At 36.5% G+C, this 16307-nt stretch overlaps 3 protein-coding genes across 4 annotated transcripts; 2 read left to right on the forward strand and 1 right to left on the reverse strand.

Moving 5' to 3' along the window:
• Window positions 1-2323: 2323 nt before the first annotated feature.
• On the forward strand, window positions 2324-4647 carry LOC145588754 (uncharacterized). The gene is made up of 3 exons (XM_081645360.1): window positions 2324-2725; window positions 2825-3938; window positions 4031-4647. Exons 1-3 carry the CDS (start codon window positions 2324-2326, stop codon window positions 4645-4647), a joined length of 2133 nt encoding a protein of 710 aa, XP_081501486.1.
• A 164-nt stretch (window positions 4648-4811) lies between these two features.
• On the reverse strand, window positions 4812-8643 carry LOC145589536 (uncharacterized). Its single transcript, XM_081646142.1, has 4 exons — window positions 8449-8643; window positions 5684-7003; window positions 5185-5597; window positions 4812-5053 (listed from the first exon to the last, which is right to left on the reverse strand). Exons 1-2 carry the CDS (start codon window positions 8470-8472, stop codon window positions 6272-6274), a joined length of 756 nt encoding a protein of 251 aa, XP_081502268.1. The 5' UTR covers window positions 8473-8643; the 3' UTR covers window positions 4812-5053; window positions 5185-5597; window positions 5684-6271.
• Window positions 8644-8820: 177 nt separating this feature from the next.
• On the forward strand, window positions 8821-16125 carry LOC145589535 (mannan endo-1,4-beta-mannosidase 2-like). 2 transcript variants are annotated; one of them, XM_081646140.1, is made up of 6 exons: window positions 8821-9724; window positions 10149-10346; window positions 14061-14183; window positions 14643-14851; window positions 15117-15543; window positions 15623-16125. In XM_081646140.1, exons 1-5 carry the CDS (start codon window positions 9320-9322, stop codon window positions 15517-15519), a joined length of 1338 nt encoding a protein of 445 aa, XP_081502266.1. In that variant the 5' UTR covers window positions 8821-9319; the 3' UTR covers window positions 15520-15543; window positions 15623-16125. The 2 variants fall into 2 exon arrangements, with proteins under 2 accessions (XP_081502266.1, XP_081502267.1); XM_081646141.1 differs by having other exon boundaries at window positions 15756-16125.
• The last annotated feature ends 182 nt before the right edge of the window (window positions 16126-16307 follow it).

The raw sequence follows: 16307 nt of genomic DNA on the forward strand, positions 1-16307 counted from the left end.
TCGAAGGACACCATTCCTATCATCAATACTTTCGACAACAACATTGGTATTCAACAACAATACTAATTCATGCTTAAGCTTCCACACATACTTCTACTACTAAATCACAATAATTCAACAAATAATTAGAAAGCTAGAAGAAATTGAAAATACAAAGTGCACTAACCTCTTTATTACTACAACCATCACCACTAGAACCACCAACACTGAGCATCTTCGTTCAACCACCCAGGTATTTCACCAATTTCATCAGATTTGAGATAATACAATCCAAAGAGGGCAAATTGATTTTTGTTTGGGGCAAAGATTGATAAATATAAAGAATCCAATGGGAAAACAAATAAGGTGAAATAAATGCTCAACAAAATTCAAACCAAATCGAATTATTGTTTGCAACAAATAAAGAAAAAATTTTAGAATAAAAAAAAATTGTGAATTTTTAGGGGGAAGACTGAGTAATTTCTCTTTGGCGCTACAAATTTCTTTTTGGCGGAAATAACAAGGGACAATGTATGGCATAGAAGGTCCCATATTATTGCCTTTCTTTTTTTTTTAAAAAAAAAAAAACTTTTTATTGTAAAGCCAACTCATTTATAAAGTGGGCCCCACTGTTTAGTAGAGTCCTCTAGGACAAAAGTTCCTACATGCTAAGAAATTCTCGAATCTAACCACTTAGAATCAAGTCCTAAATCCAAATTAGCTTAAACGGTGAATCGAGTAGGAAAAAATAAAATTATTAATTATATTTGTTCGTAGGCCATCATACCTATATCTATACTTATATATTAAAAAGCGTTTCTAAAATCGTTTATGTGCCATGTCATTCCCCTCTCATAGCATTGTGCCACATCGTCATTACCAATTAACAAATCATTCCAACTATTATTAAAAAAGCTTTTGATGGGTTTCGAACACTAGAACTTAAAGAAACAAGATCTACTTCCTTAGCATCTTAGCCAATAACAATTTATGTCATCTATACATATAAATATAATTATAAATGACATGCATCAATTAAAAAGGAAATACGATATAAGCAGAAAATAAGAGGAATAAAATCAACATTTCACAAACAATAGAGTGTTAAAAAATATCTTTCTATACTCTTTATCAATTAGTAATATAATTTTTAACATTTATGTATAACATACATAATCGATGATAATATAGTTTATTTTATAAAAAAATATGATAATATATTTCATAAATAAGCCATTTAATCAAGGGGGGTATTAAATACCGCCATCCATAGTGATCAAAACCGCCATCATTTCAAGTAAAAGGACTTTCTTGCCCTCAATAAATATTTACCCAATTTTTTATAAAATTTTTCTAACTTTAATTAATTGACTACAATTACCGCGTCACTACCTAGATTGGACCACCACCATTAATAGATTGGACCACCACCACGAACGGAAAAGTTATCGGAAATGGATGATAATCACGGTGATTCGTCGAAAAACCAACCGCAATCTTAACCGTCGGCTTTTGAACAAGTACAATTTCACAATTTAAATTTGACGGAAAACTTGATTTGAAATCGGTCAATCGGTGCACAAAACCGGTCAACCTTCCCGGTACTCGGTTTTGTGCACCGGTTGACTGGAGAAGTTGACCGGTTTTGAACACCGGTTGACCGTGGCGGTCTACCGGTTTTCCACGCCGGTTACCGTGGGCAACCGGAGCTGAAATCCGGTTATCCGTCACGGTCAACCGGTGGTAAAATCCGGTCAACCTTGACGGTCAACTAGTTTCCAGCTTCGGTTGATTGTGGTCACGTTGCTTTTTTTTTAAAAAAATTAATATTATTATATTAACTTTTTATACTATTATGAATAATAATAATAAATATTATTCTATTTAAGATTATTATTATAATTATAATTATTAATGTTATATTGTTCGTTATTATTAATTAAAAGAATTATTTATTTATATCAGGGTTCATTATCAGATTACGGCGGTGATGGTGTTGATTATAGCCCGCATTTTCAGACTAGAGAAGTTTTCCCGACCTATCAAGAAGCTGTTGATTGGGCTAGAGAGATTACCACTCCATTAGGGTTCTTTTTGACAAATTCATCGTATAAGAACAAAGAAATGGGCTTCTAATTAATTACATGAAATGTGATCGGGGGGGGGGGGGGGGGGGAGAGAGAAACAGAGGGGAAAATCGGGACCGTGAAATGCCACACGCAAGAACACGAAGAGCAAGGGTTGTAAATGTAGGTTTCAAATCTCGGCTCGATGTTTGCGGGACATGGAAGGATGGATAATTAAATCTAAAAAGGGTTTGAAAGGCATGCATAACCATCCACTCATGGTATATCGAGAGGGTCACCGACAGGTTAGTGGTCTTAGTCCAGCTGCAAAAACGTTTGTTATTGACATGACTTCTGCTGCAGCCAAGCCGCGTCACATTATGGCAGCCTTGAAAGAGAAGTTTCCGAATGAGAACCCTAACAAGAGACATAGCTACAATGTGAGAAGTCGTGCTCGTCTAGATGCTTGTGAAGGTCGAGATGTTGCGCACCAGTTTGTTCACTTGGAAAATGAATACAAGTATGTCACTTGGATAAATGTTGATCCAGATACCCGTGCCATCACCCATGCTTTTTTGGCCCACCTAGAGATGGCTAATATGTTACGTACGTATCCACATGTCATTGGGAAGGATTCTACGTACAAGACCAACAGATATAACATGCCATTCTTCGAGCTCGTTGGTGTCACACCTACAAATCAAAACTTTTTGATCGGATATGCTATATTGAATAGCGAAACTTATGAAAGCTACATGTGGGTTTTGGAGAAATTGTAGTTGTACATTGGATTTGAGGTGGCTCCAAATGTTTTTGTTACTGATTGTGAGTTGGGGTTGACGAAGGCTTTGAAAGAGGTCTTTCCAAATTGTGCGCATTTATCATGCGGGTGGCACATTAACAAGGATGTGTTGGCAAGGGCGCACTATTTGTGTGGGAAGGATATGTTGATGGCTGAGAGATTTCGAAATGGTAGATGGAGAAGAGTAATGTGTTGGACCACTGTTGCCAAGTATGAGTTAGAGTTGCAAACTATGAAAGCGACGTGGGGAGCATCGAACCCACCACTGGTGAAATATGTCGAGGAGAAATGGTTGGTCCACAAGGAGAAATTTGTACGAGTTTGGACGAATTTGGGGATGCACTTCAGCAATGTCAACACATGTAGAGCAGAGAGCCAACATTCCGTACTTAAACAATGGTTCGACAGTTCTACAAGAGCATTAGACACTATCTTCCGTCGTGTGCACAACAACATTGAGGGTATGCTAATTGAGATTCATCACCATTTAGAGGACTCGAGACGGCGAATGGGGTCACAACACAACATCATGCCTTTGCTTCATATTAACGGCTTTATGTCATTTCGAGGTCTTGATATTTTACAGGAGGAGTTGAAGAGGATGAGAGAGTTATGTGATGATGTGTTAGATAGGTGTGGGTGTGCGTTTCTCACGATGCACGGTCTCCCATGTGCATGCACCATGTGGACAACAATTCTTGTAGGGACGGGGTTGTATTTGGATCAGGTCCATCCATTTTGGAAGACATTAGTGATCGGTGAGGGCGTTAACATTCCTATTTTTGTTGAGGAGTCAGAGCAAGATGCAACCTTGTTTAGGTCTTTGGTGGATGAGGTCTTAGATCATGATCCAAGCTTTGTGCGGGTTATCAACCGGGTCCTATTTGAGGAGCTACACCGAGATCAGACTGATTTTTCTGATCCAGAGGTCAACGAGAAAACAAGGGGTCGACCACCGACAAGTCAATGGTCTGTGTCTACTAGGCGTAATCGTAGCAGATTTGAGCATATTTTGGGTTCTCGTGGCCGTCGAGGTGGTCGTAGGGGTGGTCGTCGGGGTGGTCATACGACACCGATTTATACAGCTTCAGGTTCTTTATTATTATTGTTATTATTTTTTTTTGAAACAAATTATTATTATTATTATTATTATTATTTATGGCTAATTTTTGCACAATTGTAGGGAATGATTTGAACTTGGAGGAAGTTGCATATTTAGATAAAGTTCCAGCCTTCATGCTTTCATTTTTACGAGGGTGGAGTGATCTGCATAGTTATGGTAACTGTGGATTTCGATGTGTTGCGGATTTCTTCATAGGTGACCAGCATGAATGGATATTAGCTCGACGATCGATTGCAAATGAGGTTGGTGCTCATCGAGACATTTATTCTCGAGTGTACAGAGTTGAACAATTAGATGTTGCAATCAACCGTATCACATGGACTGGAGGGAGATGCGACACAGATCATTGGATGGTTGCTTTTGATGACTTGTTTCCGATTGCTAACTTTTATAATGCCGCTGTTATGTGTTTTGGTGTTGGTATAGATGGTCGTGGTGTGTTCCCGTGCATCACTGTGCTACCTTGGACTGCTCCGTCAACAACAACTGGTCCGTATAGGGAGTTTTGCATACTGTCTTTAGGGTGGCATTTTGTGCGATTGGAGTTTGAACATAATTTCCCAATACCTCCTATTGCTACTACTTGGTTCGATATACGTGACGATACCGTTACAGGTTGGGAGGATCGATATCAACATAGGTGCGCTACTTGGAACACTCTAGCTAATAGTCAATGATGTGATTGATAGGAGATTTTATTGCATTGTTAATACTGAACTCTTAATTTAATAATTTAAAAGACATTATCTAATTATTTTTTCATTTATCAACCAAATCTAATAATTAAAAAAAGGGGGGGGGGGGGAAATCTAATGATATCCCAATAATTATTAACTCCAAATCTAATAAACCAAAAACAAATCCAAATCTAATGATATCCCAATAATTATTAACTCCAAATCTAATAATTTTTTTTAAAAAAAAGCCAAATTAACCAAATCTAATAATTAAAAAAACATATCAATCTTCTAACATGTCATTCCACAACTTGATTAGTTCCTGCGCCTCGATCACCATGGGGGTGATGTTGCCTCCTTGCTCAGCTATGAACTTGCATAACGGAGACATGAATAATTGCACCCACTGCACAAATGAAATTAAATTGTGTAAGTCAAATTAAATAATTATTAAATGAATAAAGATAATGAAATTAAATAAAAAAAATTAATTTAATCAACTTAAATAAATGAAATTCATTGCTAAAATAAACTTACAAAATCTACGTTTGTCCTATCGGGTCGAGGTGGTGGGCCAAGCACTGCATCAGGACTCATAAGAAGCGGATGTGAGTACGTGTAGAACCAGTTCTCGTAATCACCAGAACAAGTAGGCTCCTTGTCCAACAATGGCAGTCTGAGAGGGGTATATAGTAAGTCCCGACATTAAATCTGTCCCAGAACTGTGGTGCACTTGCGGAGCTAACTGCATAACTCCGCGTCTCATATGCCGGCCGACTCGCATAATCGGGTGGAAAACAGGGAGGAGGAATCCCCTGAACGAACCCAAGTTGTCGTACAACTCTGTCAGGGTGGTATGGCTCAACAATGTCTCGATACTGTATCCAACCCAGATAAGTAGTTCTCGGGACCAAATGAGCAGGACTTAAAGTATAGGGCCTCCAAATAACCTACAAGCAATTTTAAAAAAATGTTATTATTAACTAGTAAGTCCAAAACTTAAAAATTTTAATAAATATGTAGCAAAAAAATATACCTCACGATCTGTCATCTGCTCAAGGCGTCTACGAAAAGAAACTACACGATGGTAGTCCCTTTCCTGAATCTGTGTGTCCCACCTGGCGGGTCGAGCATCAGTCGATGTTATGGCTAAACAACCCTGAACAGGTCGAAATGCAGGAAAATACTCATCAATCCAAGACTGTAACAACATCAAACACCCAACAATCTGTTTACAACCTATCCGTGAGGCAACGCCTAACTGCCGATACAAATAAGCAAGGGTAGCTAAACCCCATGAATAATGAGAAAGCTAAACATCCTTCTTCTTCACCTCTAAGATGCAAGAAGGAGGAATACGACTACCACTCTTATCGACAAAAATAGTGTTGCCTAGAACTAACAACAAGAAACCCTGCACCTGGATATCAGCGTCTCCTCTCTCTGCCAGGCATCTCTCATATATGGCCTGACTTGACACCCCCCCATTATCCCAAATGGGTGTCGGCTTGGCAACAAGTTTATCTGCTCCTATCCCTAAAAACTTCTGAAATTCAACCTTCAAAGACGCAACATCACTTTGCTCTACAACAACATCACCCTCTACAGGTAACCCAAGTATGTACTAGACATCATGGAGCATAATAGTCATCTCGCCGAACGGGAAGTGAAAAGTGTTTGTGTCTGGCTGCCAGCGCTCTACAAACGCCGAAATCAGGGCCCAGTCAATGTGATGATGGATGATGTTAACTAGCCCACTCAAACCAGTACTATCAACTTGTCTACGCACATCATCGGCCATAGCTTTGTGCATCTCATGCAAATTCAAACACCATTGTGTCCTAGATTGACACTTCAACACGTCTCGATCTTTTTTCTCCCCCATCCAAATTTGCGTAGCGATGTGACCTGCGTAATTTGGAATGACACTACCATCCTTGGGACCACCTGACATTTGACCCTGAACACGCCATGTATTATCATTTGACGCTCGGACAACACGAATTTTGCGAGTTCGGGAAGTACCATCTCCAATACTCTGAAATCTACCATCAGCACCTCTCCTCAAAGTGACTCTAGATGACGTCTGGCCTTGCTTTCCCTTACCTCCCCGACGTCGAACGGATCTCAAACTCCCATCATCGTCCATCAAGTTGTTAATTTGATCCTCATGCCACTCTTTATCCTCCTCTTCGTCCTCCCCTTCACGCCCCTGAACCTCATCATCAACACATGCTCCATCGGATATAGGAACTGATGTCCTCAGTCTCCTAGTCGAAGCAGTCACTGCACGAGTCCTGGTATGTCTCTCACCCGAGCCATCAATACAATCAAACGTCATTTTGAGCCTACCCAACTGTCGTCATAACCAAATTTACGAAATTACAATCAATAATAATAATAATAATAATAATAATAATAATAATAATAACTATAATTATTCATAACTGTTAAAAAATAAAATAATAACAATTATAATATTAATAATAATTAATGGTACTCAATAGTAACAGCCTCAAAAAAACAAAAAAAAGTACCATGTGTACTCACAAGAGATATGCAGCTAAATCTACACCGTGCTATTTTTTGAGATTAAATAGAACTGACCAATAAAAAAGATCTATGTTTTAAAGATCAACCCAAGGCCTCAAGTTGTCAATTACACAATTGAATAAGGTCCTCAATTATTATCGGGGAGTTACTTCTAGCACAAGCCTTTTACAGTCCCTGGCCTCAAACTTGTTAGACTTGACATGTCTCCTCAAGTTAAAGAAGATACAACAACCTTCTTAACAAATACACCATGGAACAAAATCAAATCAACAGGCAGAAGGCAATACTTTGTGCTACAGGGTAGAGCCAAATGACAGGTTTACCAAACACGGCATTGTTGAGAGCATGTGAGGACACAGCAGCAATGATGCTAGATGGTCCAAAAAATGGTACAGGGGAGGACAATTTTTACTTGTCCACGTTTGCTTTCCTAGACTGAAATAATCTTTTCACTTGTCCACATTCACAGCCTATAAATAATTACTTGTGCTCTTTTTTTTTTTTCTTCTAATTTTTTTATCGGGTAGAACATATAAGTACTTAGCAGCTTCACTATCTCGGATTGCAACAAAATGATAGTTAGTCCCAACTACGATTAAACGATAGTAAAAATATCCACATTGATAGTAGAGATTGCTTTTTTCGCTAGTCCCAACTAAGATGGACCTAACTTTTTTTTTTCAATTTAATTATTAAAATTGTCAAAAAATAAAAAAACAGAATACTCGCAAGCTGGTAAAACAGAGTACAGATGAAGTTCGTACTATAGTTAATATACAGACTCAACATCATCATCTTCAATTCAAATACTAATGATACAAATCGTCACTCTTCAGATTTTAGAGCTATTTTACTTAGCCTAAAGTATCACAATCCTACATTAAGAATGACAAAAGCCTATGGTAAACAAGGAAGAATTTCCAAATTCAGCCTCCCTGCATTATGTTTTGGCTGGCCGTTACCGGTGTAGAGAACCAGTTGGCCGCCGCCGCTGACCGGTATTCCACGCCGGTTAACGACGACGATCACTCGGTTTTGCAGATCGGTTACAACAACAATCGAATTTAAAAAAAAAACAGAGTACTCGTAGGATGGTAAATAACCGGCGTGGTAAACCGGTTGGCCGCCACCGTAAACCAATTTCGATCGGCGGTTACCGGTGTTGGCCAACCGGATTTCCACGCCGGTAACTAGCCATCAAATGTTTTTTAAAAAAAACGCAAAACCAGAAAAAAAGGCCAAACTGACCTCTATTGTCGATTTTCCGGCCATGAAACCTTCAGACTACCGCCGCCTGATCAAATCGCCGCCGCCTACTGCCTCCTGCCGCTTGCTGCCGTCACCTACCGCGGAGTGCCGCCCCTTGCTGCGTGATTGTGGTGGTGGTGTGCAAAGACAGTGGTGGTTGTGGTGTTTGATGGGAGAGGACAAAATAAAAGAAAAAAAAAATTAATTAGGGTTTAGTAAGGGACAAAAAAAAAAAGTCATATATCAACTTTTTGCTTGAAATGATGGCGATTTGATAAAATTTGATCGCGGTATTTAGCAATTCATTTAATCAAAGTGGTAATCCGGTGCAATGCTTGGACCGCACACTAGTTTCGTATTATACTCCGTAATTAAAATATATGAAAGCTGCGGACCCAGGTTGAAAACCGACGTCCCAACTCCCAACATCCCCCACCTTCACTGACACACATACGTCTCCCTTCATATCTCGATTTGCTTTTGTCCTGCCGTTTGAGTGAGAGCGAGCTGGCGTTTGGTACACATTACATTGTCTTCCTTATTTGGTCAAGTGTTAGATCAAATTCCAACCCCCATTTTGATTACTTGCTCTCACCTCAAATTCAATTGCTTTTGACTACTTTCTCGTTTTTCAATAATTAATTCACCTAATTTCGGCAAATTTGTTTGCAATTTTTTAATAGAAAGCTTCCCCAAATCCCTCAATTTTTCTGGATCAATTTTATTTGTAATTTGAGCTTTAAAAGGCAATTTGGGATCTGGGTTTTTCAGAAATTGGATTTTCACAAAGATCCAATCACCCAAATCATTACTACTCTCATCAATTTCTTTGATTTCTTTATTTTAATTGGGGTTTCTTATCAGATTTTGCATGTCCAGCAAGTCAAAATCATATTGTTCTACAAGAAAGATGTTTGCAACTAATGGATGGTTTTATCCAATAGTTGGTGTGGCGACATTAGTTGCTTTCATTTACTTGTCATTTGGTGGTGAATTTAACATTAGAATTAGTGTGATTAAGGAACCAAATTATAGTTTTGTTGAAAGGGTTGGGAATCAGTTTATGTTGGATGGAAAACCCTTTTATGTTAATGGTTGGAACTCTTATTGGTTAATGGACCATGCTGTTGATGGCTTCAGTAGGCCAAGAGTGAAAGAAATGCTTCAAGCTGGATCTAAAATGGGTCTAACTGTGTGTCGAACTTGGGCTTTTAATGATGGTACCTATCATGCTCTCCAGCTTTCTCCTGGTGTGTTTGATGAGCAAGTTTTTCAGGTATATAACTCGATTTTATGAGTTTTGATTTCGTGACCCGACACAGTCATTTTGGGATTAAGGCTTCTTGTTATTGTGAATGAGCTTGTTCTGATGTTTTCTTATTGTGCTAGAGTTTGGATATATGATCTCAAATTGTAAAGTTTGTCATAATTAAGGATGTTTGTAACATTAATTCATAGATGTGCTTGTTAATCATTACTATTGAACCAAATGGGAATCAATCTTAATCATGTGATTTGTAATCTTTATGACGTTTTATAATTATGAGGGTTGAAAAGCAATGGTAAACAATAGATAAAAAAAGGAAATCATTGTGTCCATATTTCTATTACTTTGAAGCATCACTAGACCGTTGTATATTAAAAAAAATTGCTGTTTAGTGAATCTTGATTGGATTTTTGATAATTAATTTCTGTTGTAGGCTTTGGATTATGTGATTGCGGAAGCACGAAAAAGTGGAGTAAGACTGATTTTAAGTTTAGTTAACAATTTGAAAGCATATGGTGGAAAAACACAGTATGTGAAGTGGGCTTGGCAAGAGGGCATTGGGATTAGCTCTTCCAACGATTCTTTCTTTTACGATCCATCTATTCAGACGTATTTCAAAAATTATATCAAGGTATTATCTCTCTGTTTTTTTTTTTTTTTTTTTTTTTTTTTTTTTTTTTTTTTTTTCTTGAGTAGCCTGTGGATCTGTTGTATGTTTTCCATTGTTGTTTTCAATGACAAATGAAATCGGTTAGAGTTTTTGGTATCAGTCTACCAGGGTTGTGAAGAATAAAATTAAATCAAAAGGTCTTATAATATGTGCGATCTTCTGCAATGGTTTGGTTGAACAAGCTGTATAGAAATTTAAGGTGAAATAATCTCTAGATAAGAAGCACTAGAGAACTCGTTGATAGGTTTCTATGAAGGATCAGGTGAGAAAGAGAAACAAGAGAGTATGGCAGTAAGTTATAAGGCTGACTAGTGCTATATTGACACGGGTTGCTTTTGATTTGCTTGACTATGCATATATCCTCATATAAGCTAGCAAGTGGGTTGTCAATTAGCCAAGTTTTTGAAATGGTAATCTTTTTTAATAGCAATGTCAACTCTTACTAAACATAAAATAAGGTTGACTCAAGTTGACAAGAATTTTAATATACATGTCAAGATTGAGCTTTTGCCGAACTTGACTTTTATTTTTTTACCTGTCATCAATAGAATAAATTTTTTTACCTATTAGAAGTGGAGGCATACGTAACGGCTCAAATCACATTGCATGAGGTACATTGTATCATCAACATGCAAATTTTGAGTCAAGATCTTCAGGTCAAAATTTTTTATCACCACTTGTCCAAATTGGGATTGAGAGTGATTTAGGCATGTATAATATTATAACCTATATTAATGATTCTATTTCATTTACTAACAACTTAGTTTACAATTTACTCATATGGGTAGAATCAGTAAAATAACCATGGTTCCCCTTAACTATTTGCTAGCAGGGAACAACTATGAATTGGGCCCAGCATTCTGCATTCTTGGGGGATAAATCCCTGCTCCCATCTGCTTGTACCTTTTATTTGGAACTATTCTTGATGCGTGAATCTCTGATTCCCTTTATTGATGTATGGGAGGGTATTAAACTTTGAGGAAGGCTATATATTATAAAAATTATAATAGTTATGGTCCAACATGAAGTGTCGTGTCCATGTTGACTAACAAGGAATGATGTGGGCACCTCAGGTGATATCAATTAGAATAATAAGAAGAAAGTACACCTTAGGTGATATCAATTAGAATAATAAGAAGAAAGTACTTTCTTTTATGTAATCACATATTCACATATAAACTACATTAATGGCTTGCTGATTTTAATGGGCTAAGCAACATGGTATTGTAGTCTGGTAAGCTTTATGATAAATATATTTTTTTCAACAAATTGAATAATCATGAGTGTATTGATTTGTCTGCACCTTCTTTGAGCAGGAGAAGCAAATTGTAAAATCAGGAAAATCCAAATACATTATAACCTAGAGCTGGGTTTGATTTAGGGCATGCTTGGATTGGGGGTAATACATTAAGGGGGTAATAAAAGTCAAAATTGAAAAAACAAAAGTAATTAGAGGTGCTGTTGTAGAAGACATGGTGTTTACAAATGAAATAAGGTAATTGTGCCATGTGGAGAAGAGAGAGATGGAGGAATTATTACTCTCATAATGAGGGTAATAGTTACCCACCCTCCCCCTAGTGTAACTACTACCCCTAAAATGAGGGTATCGATTCCTCTCTCTTCACCTCACACCATACCATCACTACATAATTTTCTTACAATCACACCATCACTATCTCTTTCTTCCCTATTTTCACAGTCATTTTGCTTAGTTTGACTTTTATTACCCCCTTAATCTACTACCCCCATTTCAAGCATGTCCTTATTGTGGACATTTTCTACTTGAATTCATTTCTAGACAAACTAGTCTTCATAGTAATTGGGATTTCATGACTTGGAAATTTAGAATGGATCGTTCTTCTTTGTTCGGTAAATAATTGCAAGGTCTAGGGAGAAAGAAGTAAAATCTGAGTGGAAAGTTTTTGCATCATTTTAGAAGGAAATACAATTTTCCTTTAACAGATACTTAAGGATTTTTTTTTTAATTTTTTTTTATTGCACCTTCATTTTCCATATTTTGTTTTTTGGTTGAGTACACTTTCCTTCATTTTCATAAACACCACTTGTTTCACTCTCTTTCCTTCATTTTCGTACACACTCTATTGTTTTCCTCTCTATCTTGCCCTCCTTGGTCACTGTTGGCTTCCATTGCTTTCTTCTCTATCTTACCCTCCTTAGTTACTGTTGACTAAACATCAACAACGACGCCTTGATCCAAAAATGATTTGAGGCGGCTAATATGAATCATCACGAGGGGTCGTCCACAAAAATAATGTAAAAAAAGAAATTCTGAAAAGAAAAGTGAAACGTTGAAAGTGGACAAAAAACGAGAAAAAATATAATGAGCGAAAAAAAACACAGGGGCAGTGTAAATAGAAACCCCAAAAGAGGAAATAACAATAAAATTTGGGAAAGTTTATAAAGGGGGTTAAGAGGAGATAAAAAGAGATAAAAAGAGGTAAAAAGAAATTAATATAAATAAATGACGTCCATCAATCATCTATGAACTTAGTATAAATAGGATTAAAAGATGTTCCTTGAAAGCAAATGGCACTAGAGATGTTGATTGTTATTTAAAAATGTATTCTCAGTTTTTGATGCCTTAAAAGTTTTTTGATGTTGCTCAAAACCACATGAGACAATATCAGAATTTAATGGTTAAACTTTAGTTGCCATTGTAACTTTTGGATATTCTAAATGTCTTATTGAAAAACTTACATCCTTAAATATCCTAGGCATTGTTTGATAGTGATAATTTGACATAAGAGATAGTTTTTCAAATGTGAACCATGATAATCTCATGCAATAAAGCTAGCTACTTATTGATAAACTTGTTTCTGCCAATAGATTAACAAAGATAAACTAATCTCATGCAATTAAGGATTGTTGTAAGTCTTGCAAAAGTTGTAATCATGTGAATGCATTATAATTGTGTCAAGTAAATTAGCTTGTCTAGGTTGGAGGAGACTCTTAATGATATCTTAGATTTAGAATTAGTACAGTATCCCTGGTCCGTTGACCTGTACGTTGCTCTTTTTATGAAGGTTAATACTCCCTCCGTTTTTAAATACTTGCTCCATTTCTCTATGCACGGAGTTTTAGGATAATTTGGAGAAAGTAATAAATACGGAGGTAGTGGGGTGGGTAGAAGAAAAAAAAAATTGTAAAAAGCAAAAGTAGTGGAGGGAATTGGAAGAGTGAGAATATGAAATTTATAAAATGTGATTTATATTGGGTCCACTAGGTGAGAGAAATGAATTAAATGTTGTAAAAGCTTTCCAATTAAAGAAATGGAACAAAAAAACAGCCGAAAAAGCAAAGTGGAGCAAGTATATAAAAACGGAGGGAGTACCACATTGTGGATAACTTTAGTAATTGCTTTTATTTTTATTTTTCTTCTTAGGTTTGTGTGAAGGGTAGAAAGTTTCCAATATAACTTTCTCCAAATCTTTCTTGTTAATTATTTAGAGAGCTTTGTATTGACAAAAAACCGGAACTTTGATGCAGTTCGGTATTGATTGATTCAATTTATATAAAAAAAAAAAAAGACACTGCATTCTACCTTACTGATTTACTTTCTGTGTAGTTTCCTTTCATCAATCTTAATTCATTTATGGGCAATTGATGATTAATATGACATTTTGTGCAATCATTTTTTGTTTTTAACTTTTCCAGACAGTGCTTACAAGAAAGAATACCATTAACGGGATTGAATACCGCGATGATCCTGTGATTTTTGCTTGGGAATTAATCAATGAACCACGTTGCATGTCTGATCCGACAGGTGACACTCTTCAAGTGAGTTCTGGAGTCTCCTTACATCAGTGTTTTTCCTGATTAGAATTGTTCTTTTATGATCTGTTTTGTAGTTAGTAATAATTAGTAGTAAAGACAATTCTTTAATCAGCAAATTTGAGAAGATAATTTCATGCCAATACCTATGTTAATGTTAATCCCTCCACAAATACCTCTTTTTTCGTCACAAATTTTCATTGCCATTTATTAACATTTAAAGTGGTATACTGTGGTGATGAAAATTTATGGATGAGCTGGAGGTAGAGTTCCATTTACACAGTAATGAATGCATGTTTTCTTTGCAAAAGCACATACAAATCCATTACCATTCCCACTATTATGACCGCTTATCAAACGTGCCGTGAGGACATTTGGTTGCTTTAGACTCTTGCTGTATCTAAGCAAAGTTACTATTTTGAACATTTTTTTTTTTGGCGTAATAAATTAATTTGATCATGGCAGGATTGGATCAAGGAAATGTCCGAATTTATAAAGGCAATTGATGAGAAGCATCTGGTTACCGTAGGCCTTGAGGGATTTTATGGTCCAAAGAGTGCTAAGTCATCTCTAAACCCCTCAGAATGGGAAGCCACTATTGGAACTGATTTCATACGCAACAATGATTTACCAACAATTGATTTTGCTTCTGTTCACATGTATCCTGATCAATGGTGAGCAGTTTCTCTTGCTAACAAACTTTTAACTTTACATGGAAGTTATAAGCAAGCAGCAGTTGCTTTAAGAATCTTCAATATTCCTCGAGTATCCAAGTTAAAGCAGAAAGTCTAGACTCTAGTATCAATGTATCATTCTGCTGTTGCATCTTGCATTATATTTTATACATCTCTATATTTAATCTATCCCTATTGTCAACATTCAATCCATTTTGAATGGTACATCTATAATGAAATAAACTAATCCTTTTTTCTTTCTTAGGCTGTTAGTGGATAATCTTGAAGAAAAATTGGAGTTTGTCAGGAAGTGGGTGTCATCTCACATTGATGATGGTGATAAACAACTTAAGAAGCCTGTAATGTTGACTGAATTTGGGCTGTCAAGTCAAAACAAGGACTTTGATCCTTCACACCGAGATAGGTTGTTCAAACTTGTTTTTGATATCATATACAAGTCTGCAAAAAAGAATGGGTCTGGTGCTGGTTCCCTTATTTGGCAGCTCTTCGTAGATGGAATGGACGATTTTCATGATGATTTCGGGTTAATCCCATGGAAAAAGCGATCCACTTATGACCTTATAGCTGGGCAGTCGTGCAGGTTGGCTTTATTGCATCAACGTTCGAACTTGCAAGGAAGTTTGAGAGATCTGTGTCGGCGATCGTGATTGTATACAACTGCAAGAGAAATCGTAATTTTCTTACTGCTAGCTTTACCGATTTTAGTCTCAGGAAGTATGTTCATTTTTTATGTTGCATTGAGCTATGCAGATAATCTTTTTATCGGTAGAGAATTGTTCTGTCTATATTCTCGAATTCATATAGACGAAAAAGATAATAGACTGCAGACGGATTCACACTACTTGTCAAACTGCCAATGCTCAAAATGGCTATATTCTCGCAGATGATGTTGGTGGCCATCGTGAACAAGAATCATCTATGACATCCTTGCAAGTTTGAAGGTCAGAAATTCGGACGAGGGCAGTTTGGAGGCATGATATCACCATGTATATTGTCAATGAGCAGAAACTCGTTTTGCCTAGTAGTTTTTGAAATGTTTTGATTCTCTTTTATTTGATTACCCCACAATTTTCATTTTTTTTTTTAATTATTTGCTTACAACTTTACCCTACAACATCTTTGTTTAAGAAGGCTTTTAGATTTATTTACGCAAAGTTGATTTGTCACGAAGAAAGGATTTGTGAACAACTTGGATGTGTCGGTGGCCTCGGTGCAGTTTGTATAAATGTAATATGCAGTACCAATTTTGATTTGAGTTTGTATACATAATTATGGGCCTATTCTGATTTACTGAACTAAAGTGATTGAAGCTGAATTATACTTAACATTTGATCTCCAGTAATTTTGTGAAATTTAAAATTATATTTTAACATATTTATGTGAATGTTTAATTTTGATTATTTATTTACATAATTTTTAAGCAAATAAATTTGAT

This window comes from Chenopodium album, chromosome 17, assembly GCF_948465745.1.
Source record: "Chenopodium album chromosome 17, dcCheAlbu1.1, whole genome shotgun sequence".
Taxonomy (NCBI): Eukaryota; Viridiplantae; Streptophyta; class Magnoliopsida; order Caryophyllales; family Amaranthaceae; genus Chenopodium; species Chenopodium album.

What these genes read in the sequence shown, in the direction of transcription:
- LOC145588754 (XM_081645360.1), top strand. Translation starts at nt 2,324, where the DNA reads ATGGTATATCGAGAGGGTCACCGACAGGTTAGTGGTCTTAGTCCAGCT. An exon ending in ACATGCCATTCTTCGAGCTC is followed by an intron (nt 2,726 to 2,824) that starts GTTGGTGTCACA and finishes GAGAAATTGTAG; the next exon opens with TTGTACATTGGATTTGAGGT. An exon ending in ACCGATTTATACAGCTTCAG is followed by an intron (nt 3,939 to 4,030) that starts GTTCTTTATTAT and finishes GCACAATTGTAG; the next exon opens with GGAATGATTTGAACTTGGAG.
- LOC145589536 (XM_081646142.1), bottom strand. Translation starts at nt 8,472, where the DNA reads ATGGCCGGAAAATCGACAATAGAG. An exon ending in CCGGAAAATCGACAATAGAG is followed by an intron (nt 7,004 to 8,448) that starts GTCAGTTTGGCC and finishes TTATGACGACAG; the next exon opens with TTGGGTAGGCTCAAAATGAC.
- LOC145589535 (XM_081646140.1), top strand. Translation starts at nt 9,320, where the DNA reads ATGTCCAGCAAGTCAAAATCATATTGTTCTACAAGAAAGATGTTTGCA. An exon ending in CGACAGGTGACACTCTTCAA is followed by an intron (nt 14,184 to 14,642) that starts GTGAGTTCTGGA and finishes TGATCATGGCAG; the next exon opens with GATTGGATCAAGGAAATGTC. An exon ending in CACATGTATCCTGATCAATG is followed by an intron (nt 14,852 to 15,116) that starts GTGAGCAGTTTC and finishes TTTCTTTCTTAG; the next exon opens with GCTGTTAGTGGATAATCTTG.